The sequence below is a fragment of the Triticum aestivum genome, chromosome 1B (assembly GCF_018294505.1).
Source record: "Triticum aestivum cultivar Chinese Spring chromosome 1B, IWGSC CS RefSeq v2.1, whole genome shotgun sequence".
Taxonomy (NCBI): Eukaryota; Viridiplantae; Streptophyta; class Magnoliopsida; order Poales; family Poaceae; genus Triticum; species Triticum aestivum.
The window spans coordinates 4237989-4262695 of record NC_057795.1 but is presented as its reverse complement, the minus strand read 5'-3'; the positions used below and the strand labels follow the sequence as shown (position 1 = coordinate 4262695).

Genomic DNA, 24707 nt, shown 5'->3' with positions numbered 1-24707 from the left:
CAAGTGACCAAGTTGAATATGTAGGAATATATGTAGCATAAAATATGTTTGAAATAAAAAATAATTAAATGTAAAACACAAAATTAAAAGGAAAAAACAACCATAATTCATAAACCTCTAATCCTTTTAGTCATGCTTGGTGTTACCAACCGGGACTAAAGGTGCCCCAGCCCCCGGCGCCGGCACGTGCCACGTGGTGGGCCTTTGGTCCCGGTTCGTGCCGAACCGGCACTAAAGGGGGGGGGGGCTTTAGTTCCCACGCTTTAGTACCGGTTGCGGAAAAGATTTTTGTAAACATAGACTACATGTATAAGATGTTTTGAATATTTCAGCATGAACTACATATGCACTGAAATGAGTAAACAAACACAGTAAAAATGCATCTATATACATCGGAATCAGACATCTTATATTTGTAGACAGAGGCAGTAGAAGGCATCATTGTAGGTCTAGGTCTTATAATCTACTCCCTCTGTCCAAAATTACTTGTCGCTCAAATGGATTTGTCTAGACGTATTTCGCTGGAAGATACATGCATTTGAGCCATAAATAATTCTGGGCGGAGGTAGTACTAAAGATCAGCATTGGTACGTCTAGTACCCCCTTGGAATGCTGCTCCAGTGCTTCAAGCTTATCACTTGTATCATGTGTTGTGACCCATAGGTCGATCAACAGCTGTTGCGGAGGACACCACAAAGTTGAGCTTCTCCAACTTCAACAGGTATTACTCAGGCTGCAACATTGGTCTAACAATTTGTATGGTAGCTACCTGAAAACGTTGCAACCATACCACTACCACACTACTTAATAATATTGGCACGGAACTCAATAAAACCTTGGAATTTACAAAAGGTTACATGAATGATCAGCTCACAAGTTACAAAAGTAAATTTTACAAGAAAAAGTAAAAAACAAGCATACACGATCAACTACTGATCACAAGTTATAGCCGCTTCAGCTCAGGGTTTTTTGGGTGCTCCTCAAGTTGCTTGAGCAAGTCTTGCTCGTGCTCGTCGCGACATGGACCTGTTACCCAGACGTGCTCGAGATTTTGTAAATTCTTTAGCCCACAAACCCGCAAACAGTTCAACCCACCACAAGAGCTGCAGCAGTGAAGGTTGAGCTCTTTGACTTTGAATTCGGAGGCTAGCGTACCTCTAAAAGTGACCGTTGAGCTGAAGCCACTGCAATGAATGCTGAGGACGTTGAATGAAAGCCCTTTATCAAAACTGAGGCGCTGCTCAATTGGCTTGATACGAAGATGTACATGATCACTTCCTGGCAATGCACCTCCATCTTCATATAGGACTCCTATGTCCTCTTGACTTGATACCGTTAACCAATGGTAAAACCTTATATCCTGCCGGAGCTGCTTGATCCAGGTTGGTGTTATCCACGCACAACCTTTGCCAGCACCTTCATTACCAGTGTACGTTACCTTAAGGCGCTGTATGGTCATGGGAGGGTCCGAGATGTAATCGAAACGGGCAAAGTCATAGCTGGCTTTTTCCTCCTTCAGCAGCAGCAGTTTCAGCCATAGGATCACGAGATGGCGGTGACCCGAGATGGCACAACACAACTTGTTCCAGTTTTCACGGGTGATGCCGGACAACGCGAGCTTGCGCAATTGGGTAAGCTTCTTGAGCTCGTCAAGAAAGCTGTGGTCGCCTCGCCCATATGCAACATTCACGACACCAAGTGTACGCAATTCCGTCAGCCCCCCAATCCCCTTTGCAGCAGCACGAAGAAGCCCAACACCGCCACCACTGGCAGTAACATACTTGCGTATGGCCTCCTCCTTGAAGTGCCGCAGTCTACTGCAGGATTTATGTGCCCTATCCAATGCTCCTGTTGATGCCCCTGACAAATCTATTTTGGCTCGGAGGAGAAGGCTCGTGCCATCATGACCATCTTCTTGTGGTGGTGTTGGTGGAGATGATATTGCCACAGGTGCGGCTGGTGCTGAGGGAACTTCTGGGTCGCCGGCGCCAACACGAATGTACTGCAGCTTTTGTAGCTTGGTGATGATAGCAGGTGGCAGCTCGACAATAGAGGTGTTCTTGGCATCCAGAGTATGCAGTTGCTTCATGTCACCAATTGAATCTGGGAGACGAGTGACCTTAATGCATCCTCGTAGGGAAATGACCTTGAGGCGTGAAAACAGCTCCGCGATCTTCTCCAGATCATCATTGCTTACACTAGAAGGAATATCTGGTGTACTAGTGCCCTCCAGATCAAGCACCCGGAGCAGCTTCATCTTGTTACAGATGAGGAATTTGTCCCACTTCCCGAACACTGTGAAAGACCGTAGCCGTGACACGTCCAGGCTCTTGAATACAATCCGATCTCTGTCCCAGCTGCTTCTTATGGTGAGGTGTTGTCCAGTGAGCCGCGAGCTGGGGCTGCAACTCCCGTCTAGTTCAAACACACGGTTATGTTCCATTGGTTGTGACTTGATGTATTCAAGGAAGAAACCATTGAGCCTGAACATACTCCTCATTGATATCTCATTTCCGTCCCCATAGTACATTATACTCGACTTCATGAGCTCCAATGCGAGATCTGCTGCCTTCTTCTCCGTAGGCGAGTAACCTTCGGCGATCCACCGCCTGAGTAACCGCGTCCATCTAATGCGTTGGTCTGCAGGGAAGATTGACATATAGAAGATACATGGTTTGTGATCATCCGAGCAAGTATCAAAGTAGGATTGCATCCAACAAAATAGACCCCTTAACATAGGAAGGTGCAACCGTAAATATCCCCTGAAGTCATTATTTATTTCCTTCAAGATCCGCAACAACGAATCTTTATGTTGTGCCTTTGAGTGGATTTGTTTTCCAATAGCAATTATTACTTCTGGAAGCCCACCACACTTGGAGAGCATAATTTCTGAATCCTTCAGTGCATCGTCGAACAGTGGCTTGCCATTCAAAATTATCTACACAATTTAGAAATAAATTAATCGAATAAGAAATATCATCAGTAAGAGAGAGAGAGAGAGAGAGAGAGAGAGAGAGAGAGAGAGAGAGAGAATATGCATGCACACAAGTTGCATACCTTTGTGAACAGATCAAGGGCTACATCAGGTTCTAAACCATAGGTGTCGTAAACCTTGTGTTCGGAACAGTGTCTGGCAACTCTTTCTTGACGTGTAATGATGATAGTTCCCCCACTGATAGGCTGGGATAGCAAGGTTTTATTTATCAAGTCCCAGTCATCCGTGGACTGTAGACCATCGAAAACAAGGAGGCATTTGTGTTCTAGTAGAATTTTGATACACTCTTGAATAGGGTCTTGGCCTCCAAACATACCAACTGCTACAGCTTCCTTTGCATCAACATTATCTGATAAAAGATCCAGAAGCAATCTCTGACACAAGCCCGTCAAATTGAACGGCTGGGGCACCTCCACCCAGCCATACATGACATACACTTGCATAGACTTTATCTTGTTGTAATGGTGTTTGACAAGAGTTGATTTCCCAAGACCGGCAATTCCCCACACAGACAACTTCTTACCAGCATGGAGGTCATAAAAGACCCTCTCTCTATCTTCATCCCGAGCAATGGCATAAGGTTCAGATTCACCTTCTTCCTGTGTGTTGCCTCCACCATCTGCAAGTCCGCTCGGGTCCTGCTGATCAGATTCATGAAAGTATATATATGCATGAGAATAAGTAGAGGGCGTATATGTATTGATCAACTTGTTGTTATTTTAATTTAATTTGGTTCTATTTAAATTATGCACATACCTTCATCAGATCTTCAATATTGAGCACCTGATCTTGTTTGTGATCTACACAATGTGTGGCCACACTTTGGTCACTTGTAACAACAACAATGTAACCTTTAGTATCTTCGCTTAAGAGGTGTTCTTTAATAGAATTCCACTCGGTGGTGGACTTCAGGTTTGTGATAAAGAGGAGCCATTTCTGTTTAGTCAGAAACTTACGACTCATTTCAATTATTGCAATATCGCGGTCACTATTATCCATCGCCATGAGCCTTTTATATTCAGTTTCTTGTTCATCTATTGTCCATGATTTTACAACTATGAACAGAGCCAAGTCAACCACTTTCCACTGCCCGTCTCTAGGAACATCATATCGGTAACACTGATCAAATTTGAATCCGTCAAATATCCTATACTTGCGGACGCGATAAGATTCCAATTTGTCCAATAATTGTGATATCTTTTCATCAGTCCGCCCAAACAAGGATAAAACACCATGATGTCCTCTTAGTTGCCAACATAATTCACTCATGCCGATGCGATGCCCACAACCCTGCAGCAATATTTGAGTAAACTGGTCAAGAAATTAAGCCCCCAACAAAATCGGTTCCACTATATACGTAGTAATAAAAGCAATCAATCATAAATTGAACAAAACCTACTAGCTACCAAGTGGAGCCCAAAACGCCAGTATGTGTTTCACCTAAGGCTAGCTACTCCATTCCAACGAATAGGGCGTTCATGTATTTTAAAATTCATTTATGATCATAAATTATATCAATAACATATATGTCAACAGAAACTTCTTTCCAATATGAATTCAACAGTATAAATTTAGCCACAACCCACCTTTTATTGGTTAAATTGATGGTTCTAGTTAAAAAATCTGAAATGTGGGCGCGCTTTATTCATTGAAATGGAGGATGTATATATAGATAGTGTGTCTTTCTACAAGCATCTGTTAAGACATTATTCCGCACCCAAGAAAAAAAATCACCCACAACCCCACCTTCCTCATATCCCACGGCTAGCCAAAACCTCCTCCACCCATTCCAACCGGCCCTGCATCTTGGTACACCGCCTACCTTCCCCAAACCGCCGCCAGTGTGCCACCTCCCCCCCCCCCCACCCACCTCCCCCCGGGGCGCCGCCGCCATGAATCATGCCGACAATGCCCTAAACGTGCCCCAATCGGCCTTTGCGCAAAGTAAATTATTATGTGCTCTGGCCAAACCAAACCAGCGTGGTTTTTCTGTTTCAGGCACACATAACCACCACACGTTGGATTACCAATTGAACGTAATCTGGCTGCCTTCAGAAGTAATCAAGCAATACCTCGGTAGTAATAGGCCTTATGGTCTCCGACTGCTAGGTTGATAGTAAATAGTTATCTCTATAGAGTAAAAGCGTCACCGTACATAGAAAAAATAACATCTACTCTAACTTTTTGCTACCATTCTATGCCATGTTTACAAGTACTACAAATATATCAACTAGATACCAATATGCTAGTAGTATTATGCTAACCATAAAGAGCTATGCATAATTACTATAAGATATTCACATTTTATTGTAATATTACTTACTTTGGAAAGTCACACTTTCACATAACTATTACTCCCTCCGTATTAAAATATAACACACTTAGATACTATCATAGTGCCAAAAAATATATTATATTTTTTATGCGGAGGGGGTTGACGCGAATTCCAATTTACACTGCTAACGTGCACATGCACTTGTTACTAAAAGATCCAACCTGTTGTTTACTACCGTGTTCATCAGGTTTACCATTAATATCGTACAACGTAACACCTATAGATCATGGACCCTTATATGTGCCGCACATGTGGCATGAGCACAGGCAACTCCGAACTTTTTTATGGAAAATTTAGTTATACGAGAATAGCAACTTTAGTTGGCAAGCATGCCAACTTTCGTGCTTTAGTTTTTTTGTTGACAAAAACTTGCGTGTCACTAGAACTGACCATGCATGCGTGACTCGAATTGTCATCGAAACACGTTAGGGCGAGGGTTCCACGCATCTGATGTGTGACACTTATCATTTGGGTAGATTGTTACTACATTTTAAGGCTCGGGGAGATAGACCTTCCCAACAAATCATAGAACAATCAAAGAACGTACCCATTCGCAACTCATGAGGAACTAGGCAATTAGGATTTCCTCTGCCTCCTGCTGGCACCGCCGCTGATCTGTCCGCCCCTATAGCCTTAGGGCCATAGAGGCACGGTGGATCTCAGCCTTTGCCGGCAGGAGTGCTCCGTTATTGGAAGTTTTTTATTTTTGTTAGGGTTTGTGTACTGCTCAGAAAGGTGAGGTGCTGGCGGCTCTCTCAAGATGGAATAAAGTTCTCCTCACCAAGCCTCCGTCCCAGCACTGATTCTAGCTTTTGTCGTAGGGTGTGTGGAGGTTTGTCTCCGGCGAATCTCACGGAATTTGGCCCGCTTTTGTCTTTAGTGGATCTGTTTGAATCCGGTCTAAGTTCGTTTGTTTGTGTGCCAATAGGTTGGATTCTTCCGATCTATGCTTCTCTTCATCAGCGGTGGTTGCTGTTCTAGTGTGCTGATCTTGTAGGTCTACAACGACTTTCTGATTGTCTACTATAACAATGTTTGCCATATTCCAACAAGGGAAGCACAATAACGGTGGCGCGCCTTCGGCTCGCTCTAGTGCTTGTAGTCGTCCCTCGTAATGATTTTATTTTTGTTACAATACATGCCAATCTTTTTTACCATGACTAAATAATTGTTCGTTCATTGTAACGAGAGTATAAACATTATAGTAGATTAGCCCGTGACTACAAGTCTATATTACATTAATGCACTAAAATCTTGGCAACTTTTGTATGCAATCATCATGATTTACTTGCCACCTTATTATTCAAAACTTATTTGGTATGAATTTCTTGACTTACCAAAGATTAATTTATTTTATTTTTATAAGTTGATGAAACGTAGGACAATTGGTTCTATTTTAGGGAAAATAGATCAGAGAAAAATCAGATATGGGATAAAAAATGAAAAAAGAGAGGGAAAAAGAGGGAAGTATACACGGAGGTTGGACGAGGAACATGTGAAATGAGAACCTTAAGTTCTTTTGAACAAGTGGAGATTAGTGGTAGGAGCCGTGGGGCACTTGGGCATAGTGCGTGCATGGAATCGATCTGGTAAAGCAATTTGATTCCGTTACCATACATTGCTAGCATTTTACGCCTTGTACAATGATATATGCTTAGGAAAGTGCTTAGAAAAATAATCTGAATTTTTCTGAAACACCTTTGTCTATTTTGATAGGAGAGACGCCTAATTAAATGCCTATCCTCTACAAATAAGCACTATGGCAAAGAAATACCGATTTATTTTCTTTAAGCACCTCACCTAGATGCCTTACATTGTACAAGGCCTTACCGTGATTAGGGAATACTGCGACGAGCGGAGGCTGGCCGCACTAAAAACCTAATAGAAATTAAATCTTTTAAAACATTTGCTATTGGTTTTACCTTCATATGCTATAGCACGGTGGTGGGCTGTACTGGCCAAGCAACATGCTTGATATTATAGCGTGTCCATATGGAAGTGCGCAGAGAGGCCGAGCGCAACATGCTTATTCTATGTGCAGAGAGGTCCAGTTATAGTAATGAATTACTATCACAGACTTCACATGCATGCACGATAAATCAAGCCTAGTACTCACTCCGTTCCTAAATATTTGTTTTTCTAGAGATTTCAACAAGTGACTACATATGGGGCAAAATGAGCTACACTCTAAAATATGTCTATATATATCCGTATGTGGTAGTCCATTTGAAATCTCTAAAAAGAAAATATTTAGGAACGGAGAGAGTAGTAAACTAGTACTCCCTTCGTCTTAAAATAAGTGTCTTGAGCTTAGCACAGATTTGTACTAAAGGTAGTACAAAGTTGAGACACTTATTTTGGGACGGAGGGAGTACTAACTAGTGATAATCCAATGGTAGTGGGATTGTTCCATTTACCAGTTATAACAACTGGGACCATACCGTAATACAATTAACACATAGCAGCTAGTAGTAATTAGCCAGTTTCGACCCCGTACCACAATTACCATTTTGGTCTCCTCTAAAATGTATTAGCATTCAATTGTAGGTTCATTACCATGTGTCCAAATACGTTTACGAGGCCTGATTGGGTGGGGTGGTTCCAAATTAATAGTCCCTTTAAGTAGCTTAGACAAAAAAAAACGACAAATGATGAAAGAAAACTAATATACAACTCTCTCCTTCCATCTAATGAAGGTGTGTTAGCCAAATTCTAAATTAAGATTAAAGTACTTATAATTGTGATCTTGTTGTATCAGAGTAAAAAGAGAAAAGTATACTTTTCATCCTTCAACTCTTGGTGAAGTCTAGATTTGGTCCCTCAACTTCGAAACCGGACAACTTGCACCCCCAACTAATGAAACCGGACAAGGTTCGTCCTTGGTCTCGATCTTGACCGGTTTTGGTTCTGACTGACCCCGGTTTTGACCGGTGCTGACTCAAATTCATGTAATTTTTTCATATCCGTGAACTTTTTGAAATTCACATACTCTTTTCAAATTCACATAGTTTTTCCAAGGTCGCGCAATTTTTTCAAAAATACACATACATTTTTCAAATCTGTGAAATATTTTGAAATTGTGTACTTTTTCAAACCAGTGTATTTTTTCAAGTTCGTGTAATTTTATCAAATTGAAAAAATGTACGCGAATATGAATAAGTACGTCAATTTTTAAAAAATACATGAATTTGAAAAAACCACATGAACTTTTGAAAAGTACGCGAACTTGGAAAAAGTACGCGGATTCGGAAAAGTACGCAAATTTTTAAAAAGTTCACGTGTTTTAAAAAAGTACCCTAATTTGAAAACATTAAGCGAAATTGGAAAAGGTACGCAAATTTGAGTCGGCACGGTCAAAACCGGGGTGGGAAGCATCAAAACCGGTCAAACCGTGACCAGGGATGAATCTTGTCCGGTTTCAGTAGTTAAGGGTGCAAGTTGTCCAGTTTTAGAGTTGAGATACCAAATCTAGACTTCGCGAAGAATTGAGGGATGAAAAGTATACTCCCTCCATCCGGAAATACTTGTCATCAAAATGAATAAAAAAGGATATATGTAGAATTAAAATACGTCTAGATACATCTTCTTTTATGCATTTTGATGACAAGTATTTTCGAACGGAGGGAGTATATTTATAGTTGGTTAAGTAGAATTGTGCCAATTAAAATAGGGCCTATGTATTTACCTGCGGGTCTAGGTAATTACATATATGACGGATAGTCAGACACTGTCCCTATTCCAACAGTAAGGTGCATATAAATATGTGCGGTAAACATTCTAGATTTTTACAACAAATATATACAAAAGTACCAAGTGGGCATGTATACATGTACGTCACATGTCCTTCTAATAAATCTATGGGTACATATTATAAGTGAATATCACATGTTAATTTTCTTAATTTTTCCTATTAGAATTATGCACATACCTTCTTTAGAACTCCAACATCGAGCACCTGATCTTGTTTGCCATCTACACAATATTCGGCCACACTTCGGTCTTTTGTAATAACAACAATGTAACATCTAGTAGACTTGCATAAGAGGTGTTGCTTAATCAAGTCCCAATCTGTGGTCTTCAGGTTTGTGATAAAGAGGAGGCAATTGTGTTCAGTCAGATACTTACGACTCTCTTCAATTATAAACAGTTCACTATTCTCCCCACTAGACTCTTCACCTCTTTTTGGGTCCACTTGCGCAAGTACGAACCGAGCCAGGTCAACCAATTTGAACTGCCCATCTTCAATATCAATGAAGTTGAAACAATGTTCAAATTTCTTCCCGTCAAATATCCTATACTTGCGGGTCTGATAGGAGTTCAATTCATCCCTTAATTGTGATCTCTCTTCATCGATCTGCCAGAACAAGGAGATAACACCTTGTTTTCCTGGACAAGGAGATTGCCAAAATAATTCATTCATGATGACACGATGCCCACAACCCTGCAAGAATTGAGTAAAGTGATGAAGAAATTAAGCCAACTAAATTGGTTCCACTACATATGTGGTACTAGAAGATATCAATGATAAATTGAACAAACCTACTTGCTACCATGTGGAGCCCAAAACAGCAGCACACGTTTGAGATAAAGCTAGCTAGTCCATTACAATGAATAGGGTGCTCATGTATTTTAAAATTCAGTTCTTATAGCAAATTACACACATAATAAATATGTTAGGTGACTCAAAAATTATACCACTGAAAACTTCTTTCGAATACGAACTCAAGGGTACAAATTTTGCCACATAAACCAGCTTTGAGTGCTTAACTTGATTTTGCATGAACTAGGTTTATCGTAGAGGCATTTGGAACTGTAAAAAAAATCACCAAACGAAACCCGTGGACCAAAGCGAACTACACGTAAGAAAAAAGATCCCCCGCCAACGACCGACTTTCCACAAGTCCCACGGCCAGCCCGAACCTCCTCCAATATTCCCGCCGGCACCGCATTGTCGTGCACCACCCACCTTCCTCGACCCTTCACGTGCCACCTCTCCGCCCAGGGAACCATCGCCCATGAGTTAACTTCTTCCCCAATGAGCCATCTACACCATGCATCGCACCGACAATGTCATAACCATGCCTAGGAGGCAAACTAAGAAATGGTATTACTTTGTAGTCCAAAAAGTTACTCCCTGGCTCTAGAAAAAAAATTGCAGTTCACTATTCTCGTGTTCACATTCCCCACTCTTATCGTGCATAGCTTAAAAATTGTCCTTAAAGGCGTGCAGTTCACTAGTCTTGCCTCGGTAGTCTTGACATGTTTTTTCTTAATTTAAAAGGGGAAAAAGCCACTTCCCTCCTATGTGAGCGTATAGTACCTTATACTGCACGCTCCGCCCACGCCATGCGAACCAAGCAGTTAATTTAATCCACCGCGTGGAAATCCCTTCCGTGACCCAGTGGGTGGTAAAATTTACTATGGAACACAGATTGTATTACCATCAAATATCAGTCCAAAATTTAGTAATAAGGAAGTCAACCATTTTTACTATAAAATACGGTCGTTTACTATCGAAGCTTCTCCTTGTAGTAGTGGGTGGTAAAACAATCTATTATATTTACCACCAAGCACTAAGCATATTACCATCAAAAGTCAACCAAAAATAGGGTCAAACAGAGTGTGGCATCTTTACTACAAAGCACATAGTGGTTTACTATCAAATCTCATGCCTAGTTTGAGTGGTAAAATAGTATTTCTTTTACTAGTTTACTATGATATTACTACAAGTTCTTTTCTTACTATCAAATTAGGTTATGTACAACTTGTAAAGAGTAAAAATTAACATCATATGGATGCAAATTGCAAGCAACTAGGCTCAGGGTTGCATGGTAAAGAGTTTACACCATTACTAGAAGGTGTTGGCCTTTTACGGGCAATCACTGACGTTTACGAGAAAGTGTTTCGTGTGCTGGTAACTGGATTAATTCAGTTACTCTGTTTAGCAGGAAGTTTACTACAAGTCATTAGGAGAGTAGGTGGTACAGGGCGGGGCGGATGGTACGGCATGCACATAGTAACGAATTTAATTTCATTATTTTTTTTTGCTACGGATTTAACTATAGAAAGGGAAAGATGATTAGTTGGTTTGACCTAGCGGTGCGCTTAGCCTATCCAGAGCGCAGGATTAGCATTTTAAGCACGCACTCACTTTAGCGCCACCGTGTATATAGGTTATAAAACCAGAAAAATCACATTTTATGTATGTTCTACACTATGTTTTTATATTCACAATTTTACAACATAAAATGTTTTTTACGGTCTGTACATATTTTTTTATGTTCTCTTTTTATGTATGAAACAAGATAAAATTTAAGAAACGTAAAAATACGTTGCATTGATGTCAAAATAGAGAGGGGGTGAAAAATAATTATTCCCCACCAAGGATGACGAATAGCGCGAAATATAGACATGCTAAACTAAGCCTGAGCGCATTACCTCTTAGCGTACGCTCCGGTCGGCCAGTACGCGCTAACTTGCCTGAAGGGCGCGCGTCGTGAAAATTCCATCATAACAATTTACGATCAATATTGGTCCACACGCTTTGCCAGTTCCCGATCCTCCGTGAAAAACAATTATACATTCTGGTCCACGTGTTACTACATAGCAATAATACGTTTACCATGCGATTGAAGCATATCTAATTCGTTCCTTGGTAAAACAATTTATTCATTACCATCTACTCCACTCTTTTTATTGCTAACAATTAATGATTACGTAGTAATTCGTTACTACATAATAGAATGGAGTAATACGTTAACAAAGCAGGGGCGTGTATTGTTAAAGAGAAGTCACATGTAGTAATGCGTTACTATATAGCAGGCTAGTTTTACGCCGTTTAGCATCCGCTCCAGGATTGAAGCATCTCTAATTTGTTTGTTGGTAAAAAAATTTGTTTCATTACTACCGTCCACTTCATCATTTTTACTGCTAACAATTAGTAGCATGTAGTAATTCGTTACTACATAATAGAATGCATTTGAAATGTGTACGAGTCCAAGGTACCGAACCATCTCATTGCTTGGTAAAGAATTCTAGTCCATTACCATCTCTTCTATCTATATTACCGCGAAAAATTAGTGACCTACGAGTCGGGACATCGCGGACGATGCATGGTAACCAAATTAAATCCATTACTTTTTCTCACAAACACTTTTACCCTCAAACGCGCATACTCCTGATACGACCCGCCCACCTAATTAGGCCAGAGCACACGCGAAGGCATTTTGCGCGCTCGCTTACATTAGCGTATATATATAGTTGATGTAGAGGCATGGTGATTTCCTTTTGCAAAAAATTCTAGACATGCACCTTAATCAATTAATTATCACTAGCTAGTTCAATGCTATGTGTGTACTCTCTCTATTTTTATTTACTCCACATATAGATTTGATGAAGTCAAACTTCATAAAGTTTGACCAAGTTTATAAAAAAATAAACATTTACTGTAACAAATCTATATGATGTGAAAGTACATTCAGTAATGAATCTAGTGGCATTGATTTGTTATTGTACATGTTAATATTTTTGTTTATAAAATTTATCAAAATTTAGAGAGCTTGACTTTGACCAAATCTAATACGCGGACGAAAAACAATGGAGGGAGTACCTTATTTCTTTCTTGTTTACTTTCTTGCTCTTTTTAATCGATCCGAATCACTCGTGACACTAAGTAGCACACATAGAAAGATTGAAACAATATGTAATAAGAAAAACTAATATACTAATCTTGCCTTCCATCGGATGAAGGTGTATTAGCCACATTCTAAATTAGGATTAAGATGCTTACTTATAATTGTGATGTAGTTGTATAGAGTATAGAGTACAAATTAGCCAAATATATTTATAAGTTATTAAATTTGAATTGCGCCAATCAAAAAATAGGCCTAGTATATTCTCCAGCGGGTCTAGGTAGTTACCTATATGATGTATAGTTAGATACTCTCCTTATTACAAATAATAAGGTGTAGTCAACATTTTCAAATTTTACAACAAATATATACAGAAGTACTGATTGGGCATGTATACTTTTATGCCATCTTCTAATAAATTGATAGCTATACATTACAAGTGAAAATCACATGTTAATTTACTTTATTTTTTCTTATTAAAAGTAAGCACATACCTTCATTAGGTCTTCTACATCGATCACACAATCATGTTTTTGATCGACACAATGTGTGGCAAAACTTCGGTCACTTGTAATAACAACAATGTAACCTATAGTATCATCACATAAGAGTTCTTGTTTAATCAAGTCCCAATCCGTGGTGGAGTCCAGGTTTGTGATAAAAAGAAGGCAATTGTGTTCAATCAGAAACTGATGACCCAATTTAATTATTTCGTTGTCATTCTTCACCTCCCTAATAAGCTTTTGACATTCAGTTTCTTGTTTATCTTCTGGGTGTGATTGCGCAAGTATGAATAGAGCCAAGTCAACCAGCTTGAACAACCCATATTTCACTCCGTCGAATACCCTATACTTGCAGGAGTATAGTGTATCCATTAACTGTGATCTCTCCTGATCAGTTTGACAGAACAAGGATACAACACCATCATGTTGTTTTAGATTCCAAAATAACTCACTCATGCCGATTCGATGCCCACAACCCTGCAATAATTAAGTAAACTGATCAAGAATTTAATCACCCAATTAAATTGGGCCGCTACATACCCACTTCCTACGTGTTTTAACTAGAGCTAATTGTATATATTACCAAACTTGTAGAGTATCTAAACATGCAGTGGTAGGAATAATAATATACAAACAACATTGTCAAAATGATGTTGGGTGCATCAGTAGATGCATTGGCCGAGCATGTGCCTTAATTAATTATTACTCGCTAGCTTGCTATAATGCTATATGTGTACCTTATTTCATTCTATTTTACTCAGTATGGGCAAGAATCATTTTCAATACTTTCTAAACCAATGGGGCTGGTGCAGGGGGGGGGGGGGTTCTCCAATCCCATTTCGACTGGTTCAACTTTTACAAGACAAGTAAAACATCCAAAGTAATGGTAAAATTAAGTAGAATATATAAAAGACAAACACATTAAGTAATTAATTAAACTAATATACTAATCTTGCCTCCATCTAATGAATGTGTCTTTGCTAGATTCTAAATAAAAATAAAAATCTAATTTATAAATATGATTTTGTCATATCACACAAATTAAGCAAATATATTTATAGTTGGTCAAATTTTGCATTAGCCAATCAAAATAGCCTATATAGTTTTCTACACATCGACATACATAGGTAGAAGATGGTGAAAATATACAGTACAATAGACCTATGGTACAAGGAAGGAAATCTAGACTAACATGACTGCGTGAAGAGAGAGAGACCTATACTAATACTCCTTACCTCCCCGGTCAAATGCTGTCTATGCTTCAACATTGCATTTAAAGAAGTGTAACGCTAAAAACATAGTTGTTAAAAACACAAAAAATCGTGTCTTCATAGTGTCTTCATAGCATGGAGAGTCTTCAAAAACCCATCGAATCAAGCAAAAGGGAGATAACGAGAAGATGGCTCATCAGAGAAGACAATGCATGAAAGGCTTGTTACGAGCGCCCAGGCCCCACATTAGCTTAGCAGCAGGAGCACTAGGTATAGGGAGCATCGGGGCAGACAACCTGCAATCGAGTAGGAGTGGTGCAACCGGCCAGAGAGAGCCATACTATAGGAGGTGAGTAGCCACATGGAGTTGCAGGGGAGGGCCACACGGGATGGCGTTGGATGTAGAAAATGTCGAGATCGGTGAAACCGTGCGATTGACAATCAGGTGTGAACGGGCGGAGACCATGTGAGGTGTGGTGTCATGGGGCTGCAGGCAATAAGCAAAGCGGCAATGCCGACATATCCTGGTCCCTGGGCGGGCAAGGAGTTGGCTGGAGCAGCATCCCAGTAGGTCGGTGGTGAGGACATGCGGGAACAACATGACAAGGTTACCAGAGCGTGCATGAGGCAGATCGATCTGATCCAAATTGGTATCGGTGGGTGCGCCGGCACCCCGTCTAAAAATGTAAATCTTTTTTGTCTAGTACTCTATGTCTAATCTGGTCAAGATCTAGGTCCGCCACTGGTTATGGCTGCAACTTGATTGTATTGCATAGCGCACGGGGCATATATATAGTTCAATAGGCATGGGAAACAATGAAGGAAATCTAGACTAGTACGACTACGCAAAAAGACCTAGACCTATACTAATACTACTTAAGAAAGTGCAATTGGCATTTCAAAACTTTTATGACAAATTTATATACAAAAGTATACTGATTGAGCATGTAAACTTTTTCTGTCACATGTTAATTTACTTTGTTTTTCCTATTTAAATTACACACATACCTTCATCAGTTCTTCCATGTCGAGCACCAGATGTTTTTTGTGATCTACACAGTGTGTGGCTACACTTTGTTTACTTGTAATAACAATGATGTAGCCTCTAGTAGACTCACATAAGAAATGATGCTTAATCAAGTTCCAATCTGTACTAGACTCCAGGTTCGTGATTAAGAGGAGGCAATCGTGCTCAGTCAGAAAATTACGAGCTTTTCCAATGATAACATCTTCAGAAATTTCCGTCTCCCTGATCTTTTTACATTCCTCTTCTTGATCATCTTCGGAACATGATTGCACAAGTATGGACAGAGCCAAGTCAACCGGTTTCAACGGCCCATCTTTAGTACTAACATCAAAGCGGCAATAGTATTTAAATTTCACTCCGTCGAATACCCTATACCTGCGGACACGGTAGGAGTACAGTTCAACTATTAATGATGGTATCTCTCGATAGGTCCGCCCCAACAAGGAGATAACACCAAACTGTCGTCGTCTTAATTGCCAAAATAATTCACCCATGCCGATGCGATGCCCATAACCCTGCAGCAATTAAGTAAACTGATCACGAAATTAATCTTCTGACTACATACATAGTAGTAAAATATATCAATCAGAAACTAAACAATCCTACTTGCTGCCAAGTGGAGCCCAAAGCAGCAATCCGTGTTTAACTAAAGCTAGCTATAATATACTCCCTCCGTCCCGAAATACTTGTCGGAGGAATAGATGTACCTAGTCATATTTTAGTTTTAGATGCATCCATTTTTATCCATTTATGCGACAAGTATTTCCGGACGGAGGGAGTATGAACAACATCGACAAAAGATGGCTGGGAACATCAATCCATACAGAGGCCGAGTGATTACTTTTTGGGAAAATCATGGTACTTGCACCTTAATTAATTAGGACTAGCTTGCTGAACTAATGCTTTGTGTGTACCTTAGTTCTTTCTATTTTACTTACTGTACGCAAGAATCATCCCCAGCCCTCTTTAATCAATTGAAATATTAAGTAGCATATATAGAAAGATAAAATAACAAGTACTCCCTTCGTCCAAAAATACTTATATCATCAAAATGGATAAAAAGGGATGTATCTATAACTAAAATACGTCTAGATACATCTCCTTTTATTCATTTTGATATCTAGTATTTCCGGACGGAGGGAGTAATAAATTGGAGCCCAGGCTCATCTGCACCCGGTTAGAAAACAATTCATAAAAAATAAAAAATAAAGAATTCCAAAAACAATTTGTGCTGTAAGAAACTTGATGCCTAAGGCCTGCTCCTAATTTCAAGTCATTTGGACATATGAGTAGCTCTCAGCAAAAAAGACAAATCGGGCCAAAACAGTACATGAACACTAAATTTCTTATAGACCTCCAATTCGTCCTTTTTGCTCAGCGCGCCTCAGATGTCGAACGATTTGAAAATTGAAGCGGACCTCACGCATTAAATTGTCTACCGCACAAAAAAGTTGGAACTTTTTGATTTTTTCTAATAATTGTTTTAATTTTTTTCATCGGCATGGGTGCAGAGATGGATTTTCGGTATAATAAATAAAAACTAATATAGTACTCTGGTCTTCCATCGATGTGTTAGCCATACATATGTATAGTTGGTTAAATTACACTTATGTTAACCAATGAAAACAGCCGCCTTATATATTTTACTACTAGTCGAGTCAACATTATTTATATATATATATGATGGATAGTTAGATACTCTCCCTATTCCAACATATGATGTGCATAAATGTACATGCATTCAATATTTCAAAACCTTTACCACAAATATATTAGTATACTGATTGGGCATGTAGACTTTTATGGCACGCACCCTTTCACTAAATCTGTAAGTATAGTATAAGTGAAAATATAGTACAAAATGTTAGAGGAGCAACTAATCCTGTTGCATATGTCATGGGGCATCTTCTATTATCTAAATAGCTAGCCTCCACTTACATATTTCTCTCAACATGCAAGCATGCTATCACCTCATCATTCAATATGCATGGGGAAAGGCTCACCTTAACATGCAACTGAGCATAATAAAAATCCACCTCAATATGCAAACATTCATGGATATGAACTTCCATTCTATTATGCTATTTATATTTAATTTTTCTATTAGTTTGAGAATTATTATTTCAAATATTCATGTTCCATGTAACCATAATCTCACTGAAATATATTGCAAAACATTCCGGCAACAATATGCGGGGCATCATCTAGTATATATTATTATTTCAAATATTCATGTTCTATATAACCAAAATCCCACCAAAATATATTGCAAACATTCCTGCGACAACATGCGGGGCATCATCTAGTATATATAGAACAAGGGACTTGGAATATAGGAACGGAAATCCAAACTAATATGGACACCTAACCAAATATTAATACTCCTTAACAAAAAAGAACTAATTATCTAACTAACCGCATATATACTTACCTTCGGTAAAATGGCACAAAGTGATCGATCATAAGAGAAGCGTTTAAGCTCTGATACTTGGTACGGGTCCCCCGTGCAGACAAGGGCAATTCCCAAATGCTTGGTGGAGATGACAATTCGACTGCCATTTTTGTCGTCCAGAAGGCACCTTTTGATGGCATCCCACTCTGCAACACTAGATAACTCTGTCTCTAGGACAATGAGATACCTGTGTCGGCTGACTTGCAGCATAAGCTCGGATATATTGTCATGCCGGTGGTGACGAGATGTAGTGAAATGACTCAGTAAATTGTTGAGAAACTCTACCGGGTTAAAAGGATGATGAGTACTCAGCTTTACCCAGGTGCGATTCTTGAATTCTTGGCAGATTTCTGGGTCATCAAAAGCCTTCTTCGCAATAGTCACCCACCCAAGTTCACCAACAACATCAGCCTGCTGACTTCGCCATAGCGAGATCACTTTGAGCTCCCTGCCTTCACAGTCAATCAACCTTTTGAGCTCACCGTTGGTGTGGATCAGCTTTCCCGTGGACTCCCAAACCTTCCTTAGGAAGGGGAATACCTCCATTGTCGCCGGTGTACTACTAGTAATAGTACCCGCAACATGCATTAGCTGCTGCTGATCTGAGGAGTCGTTGCCACCGCCATCGCCGCCACTGGTACTGAAGAGGTTGTAGCGTGTGTTCCTCTGGCTTAGGTCCTCCACCCTCACCTTGAGCTGCTTTATATCCGCCACCGCCACATCCAGCGGCAGCGGCCGCCTTCCCATGCACATGAGAGGCGAGGTCAGGCGCCGCACAAAATCCCAGGGCGATGGCTGGTCGAGGTGGACCACAAACTCGACGCAGTCCTCCACCTCGAAGGCCAGGTCACGGAGCTGCTTCACCCATGCCTGCATCACCTCGCTCTGGGATGCACGCCCCCCCGCATTGGAGGCTTTCAGAAAAGACTGCATCATCCGGAACTCACCGGAGATGAACACCAGGTCATCCTGCACACGCACCCTCAGCTTCCCCTCTTCCTCGATGGCCGACTTCACGCTGTTCAGCGTGCCCTGCACCGCCGTCTTGGTCAGACCAAGAGCAAACTCCGCCATGGTTTGTGGTGTGGTGTAGCTGCAGCTAGCAAGTTAGGTAGCAGCAAGTGATATGCGCTGGATCTGAGATTTGTGTGTTCATAAGCTTCTGGAGGTGGGTTTATAAAAGGGGCCTGCTGGCCTGCCAAAGGAGAGATCTAGCTATCAGCAAGAGCTCAAAGACTGGTTTCTATCATACTACAACTGGCTCAATATTATTTTACTCAGAAATTAGCTGGCACTCCAGTGCCATCACTATTCCCAATTGTTTGACCTTGATTTTTGCGCAACTCGATCTGCCATCTGAAGTCCTCCACATTTGACGGTGCCAAGAGCTAATAATCCGAAAAAGCCACGGTTGCATTAGAAACAAGTTTCAGAAATCAGTATCGTTAAGCTCAAAATCCTCCAAAATTTAGTTGAAATAATGGGTGGTTACATTTTTTTTCTTCCAAAAATGTCTCAACCATATGAAAGTATGCTTTGCAACTCTGAACCAAGTATTTCTGCCATGGGGCAACTAGTAATACATTATATTTCCCTACTATATCTCTTAAAAATACATAATACTTTACTTATGATCAAATAGTATCTCAAAATTTAGTTTGAGACACAAGATGTATTGCTAACAAACAGTCTAGTACAGTACCCAACTCGGTTGTTACAAGACTTGGATATAGGTCTTAATGAAATCTGTGCATCAGCAAGTTGATCCGCTGTGCATCTACACCGAGGAATCAGTGGCACGTTCGGTTAACGTGATGGCCTCATTAATTGATCCCCTGTGCATCAGCAAGTTGCGATCATTATTTTAAAGCCCTTTAAGTTTGAGGGAGTGAGCCTAACTCACCTGGTTGGGGGAGTGAATGTACAAACCACTGAAAAAAATAGCGCGCTATAGCGCCGCTAATAGCACGCTATAGCATAATGAGAATGGACTCGCTAAATATAATGGTGTACAAAGTCTCGCTAATAGCACGCTATAGCACGATATAGCAATGCTAATAGCATATTTTGAGGTCGGCGCTATTTTGCTTAGAACGCTCCCTCGTGTCGCCTCCCTCAGGGCGACCGGAGGAGAAACCCTAGTCGCCACCCGTCACCAGCCCTCCATCCTCCCTCTCCCCTCGTCGTCCCCTGGGGAGGCTGCTGGAAATCCCATTCGCCACAAGAGATGGGGACGGCGGGGCCTTGGCGCCTCACGGCCATGGGCAAGCACATGGCGGCTGATCGGATCAGATGCACGTCCTCTTCATTCAGGTGCTTCTCCTGGCGGCATGGCATCGCTTGGCGGTGCTGCGTGGAGGGCGGCTTCGGCAAGGGGCGTTGATCGATCTGGGGTGCAAGGATCCCGGATTGCCGGCCCCGGACAGGGCGGTGATAGCGTACCTTCCGCCGGGGTTGATAGGTCTGGAGGCGGCTACTTGTGGCGGTCCAGCGACGATTCGATCCCAATCTAGTTCCAGCCTGTGGCGGGCGTGCGGGGGCAACTATGGTGGTGCACAGCGCGTTGAGTGCCTGGTCCAATGGCCCTTGGGCTCTCCTTCCACCACGTCGTCTTTCTATTGGATGTGACCTCTTGGATCTGGCCGCTGACGAGTTCCACTCTTCTCCATCAGAGATCTATATGGATTGGCAACGGCAACGCTTGTGCATTGTTTTCTTCTTGCAGGCGTTGCTTCTGGAGAACTTTTTTTGTATTATGGGTGTATTCTTCGGTGGCGGTTAGAGTGCTGCGGATGCTAGTGATTCATCACCATGGCAGGGTCTTTTTTCCTTCTGTTCTGTTTAGTTTTTTTTTTGGTTGTGTGTATCCGTGATGTCTTTGGTCATCTTGTTGATACAGTGACAGGATGAAATTGGTATCTCCATGATATTAATATATCCCCTTTTGTCGAAAAGAAGACCCTAATTAAACATGCTAGGCTTGTCAGTCTCATGAGAAGACTTAGACGAAGGTCCTATGATACTTGTTGATAATCTGGCCGATCAGTGGAGCCTGTCCCCTCACGTTACCCGAACGTGGGGCAGCTGAATGCATCGAACTGTTGAACTGCCACAGATCAACAGATGATCAGTGATACAGAAACACAATTCGTCCACAGCAGTACACAGTATATGGCACCTAGAGACGTGTGATTTGCAGGGACGTATTGTTTGACTTCACTGACAGATTATGGCAGTGGTTTATTTACCTATGTGAGTGTTGCGTATGCCGATTAACTAATTAATTATTTTTATAATTTTGAATTTCCATCAGTTATACTCCATCTGTTCTAAAAATATGCATGCATATTTTGCTGGTCCTTGTTCGTAAAGCTCGACCAAGTTTATAGAGGAAAATATCAACACCTATAATACCAAATAAACACAACATCAAAATATGTTTCATGATGTGTCTAATGATATTTATTTGTGACATTTTTCTCTATAACTTTGTTAAACTTTACAAAGTTAGACTTAAGACAAAATCTATATCCACTATATTTTCAAACTATGGGAGTAAAAAATAGTTTTGACAAAATAAAAACCTACCTCCTTTTCCTCTACTTCAATGTTACGACTTCTGACATCTACCAAGGTGCCTCCAGTCTATCGCCCTACAAGATGTACATGTCTACAAGGTACTCCCTCCGTTTTTATTTACTCCGCATATTAGAGTTGACCAAAGTCAAACTTTCTAAAGTTTGACCCAATTTATAGAAAAGAATATAAATATTTACCATAACAAATCTATATGATGTGGAAGTACATTCAATAATGAATCTAATGGTATTGATTTGTTAGTGTATATGCTAATATTTTTGTCTATAAACTTTGTCAAACTTTAGAATGCTTGACTTTGACCAAAGCTAATACGCGAAGAAAATAAAAACGGAGGGAGTACCTCTTTTTTCCCACCAGTCAAAGTTACCATTTCTAACATTTACCATGATGCCTCTAGTCTACATCTACATCAGATTCAAAGTTCTGCTAAACAAACAAGTCTAGTACAGTATCCAGCTCAGCTGTGACAAGAGTTGGGTAGGGGAATTAATTAACTAGCTACTCCATCGGTTGATCCGAGGAATCAGCACCACGCTCAGTTAATTAACATGATGGCCCGAGGAATCCGCACCAAGTTGTGCATAAGCATCTTGGGACCTGCATCGATCCAACTTGACTTGACTGAGCCGTTGGATGGAGCACATGCAAGCACATAGCTCCAGCGTGAAACATATTCATTCAAACGAATAATGACTACTCTCTTCATCCTCATGGCCAGTTCTTACTCTCCAATAAATAATGACATGGTAAAAGATTTAGAAAGGTTCTTCGAAAGACAACTAATGATTGAGAAATGCTTTCTTGGAGAGGCTTTTACCGAGGAAGAAATTTGGGTAGCTTCGCTCGTTACGCTACAACAGCCACTGGTCCAGGTAGTTTACCTTCATCATTTTGATCAGGAGTTTTTTGGTCCATGGTCAAAATAGATTTGATGGCCCCGCTGTCTGAATTTGAACAGCCAATATTAGAGGGCAATTTGAAGTGCATGTCAGTTATTTCTATGGATTCGAGTACAAATGAACCCTAAAGAAAATTCTATGATTTACCCGTACATGGAGCAGCTAGATGCATCAAACTGTTGAACGAATCACACCAAGTAGCATGTTAACATGGGGGTCGACAGATGCTCAGCGCTATGACACCATAGTTGGTCAACTAGCTAGCTAGATTCACTACGGGACAAGCTAACAGGAGAGTAAGTGCTATGTTATCTAGAGAAGTGTGATTTGCAGGGAAACATGCATTGTTTGACTTCACCGACGGGTGATGCACATGGAAGCACATTGATCGAACGCGGAAAGACGGTATTCCCCAAACAAACGAACTAATCTGCGCTTAGTCATGCCAATGATTTTATTAACTAACGTACTACGTGCTTGGAATCTAGGAATCTGGCCAAAAATTAAATTTTCATATGCATGTTATTGCATTGAGAAATCATGTGTCCTAGTAATAGATTCTGTAATTGTGACCAACTGTTTTCTACATACAGCTAGGTTCTGCCATTGGTGATGGCGATCGTGCACCACGTCATGAGCGGCGTTGGCAATGATGTAGCATTGCTCACCGTCCAGTATATGACAAGCAAAGGGTGATTCAACAAACAAGCGGCGGTATGCATCCAAATAACAACAGTGAGAATGAAAATCGTGGATGGATTTTAACAAACAGATGATGTGCAACAGAGTACATGGATGGAAGTTACATGTGCGAATGCGTGCGAGCATGCCTGAAGAGAAGAGAGGGACTTAAAGGATCAGTACAGTACCTCACCTCCAGTTGGGACCCGAGGCAACAGGCTGCCCAGCTCGGTCGCGGTCGGCGTGCTCTGCAGCTGGAGGCCGTCGGGAGGCTGCTGCCCAGGTTGTCTGAGGCTTCTGCCGGTTGTACCCGCCGCCCGTCATCGAGTTACTCCGGTCCAGGCGGCGGACGCAGGTGCGCACGACTTGTCGTCGCCGTCACTCCGCCGATCGATTTCGGTGGAGATGATGGGGAGGCTGCGCCTGCCGGTAAAGAGGGGAGTTTGTTTCTTGGCCCTCACAATTTATTTATTTTTCAAAAAATAGAGACAAGACCTTAGATTTTTGCATGGCAATACATGTCTCATTTATATAGAATAAAGATCAAGTTACAAGGCATGCAAGCACCAACCATATATGACTGAAAAGATAGAAAAATCCTATGCAAAATACCAGCGCATGTCCCTTTCCTTCGACATCACTGAAGTGGCGACCAAGGGGTAAAAAGACAGATCACCTCTTCACCCAAACTCGATGCGGCTCCGTCGCTGATAAGTAGCTTTACAGACCTCCAAAGTAGTTTGCCAGAAGCAAAACCATAGTCGTTGAAAGAATTAGACCGGGGCAACATGTCCCCGGAGACGCCCAGCCTTCGACCATAGACCCAACACAAGATACTTCATCTTCCAGCTGTCACTTGCATACACAACCGCCTGCATGTACTCCTGAATGAAAAAACCTCCCTGCTCCACCATGACATCGGAGACAACTCCACGGTAACGGGGATAGAGCAGAAGGAGAGCCACACCTGATGGAGTCGCCGCCGCCGCCTGACCAACACCATCCATAAACCCTAACGCTGCCGATCTGAGGGATCGGCAGAGACACGATGCCATTAACTCCGAGACGCTGCCACGAAGGGCACCGCCGGTGTGGAAGTGGAGTTGATGCAGATTTATTCGTCCAGGCGCCGCTCCCACCACCCCAACGACGCACTACGACCTATAAATTCAAAACCTAACTACAGAGCAGAGGAACAGGGTCCCCACTCCCTCCTGCCACCGGAGCAGCGGCCAAAGGGAGAGGGGGCCAGCGCCCTGGCCGGTGGAGATCGGAGGAAAGAGATCGCCTCCCTAGTCGCCTGGTGGTGGCGGTGGCTAGGGTAGGGAATCGACGACTCGTACATACACAGTACAAACGCATCTCCTCATATA

The 24707-nt window shown here is 41.4% G+C and overlaps 2 protein-coding genes across 2 annotated transcripts in view; one reads left to right on the top strand and one right to left on the bottom strand.

The window, feature by feature from the left end:
- LOC123102700 (vacuolar protein sorting-associated protein 60.1) overlaps positions 1–24707 on the top strand; it is a 69013-nt gene that overhangs the window by 27124 nt on the left and 17182 nt on the right. The window lies entirely within an intron of this gene.
- On the bottom strand, positions 742–19279 carry LOC123102691 (uncharacterized). The gene is made up of 7 exons (XM_044524113.1): positions 18134–19279; positions 15684–16217; positions 13456–13941; positions 9259–9771; positions 3752–4285; positions 3058–3633; positions 742–2938 (listed from the first exon to the last, which is right to left on the bottom strand). The coding sequence occupies exons 1-7, from the start codon at positions 19226–19228 to the stop codon at positions 944–946; spliced, it is 5733 nt and encodes a 1910-aa protein (XP_044380048.1). The 5' UTR covers positions 19229–19279; the 3' UTR covers positions 742–943.

Bases quoted from the DNA above. Each gene is read 5' to 3' on its own strand.
- LOC123102691 (XM_044524113.1), bottom strand. From the start codon at position 19,228: ATGGCGGAGTTTGCTCTTGGTCTGACCAAGACGGCGGTGCAGGGCACG. The intron at 9,772-13,455 runs GTATGTGCTTAC...CAATTCTTGCAG, and splicing joins ATGTAGAAGACCTAATGAAG to GGTTGTGGGCATCGTGTCAT. The intron at 2,939-3,057 runs GTATGCAACTTG...TAAATTGTGTAG, and splicing joins CCCTTGATCTGTTCACAAAG to ATAATTTTGAATGGCAAGCC.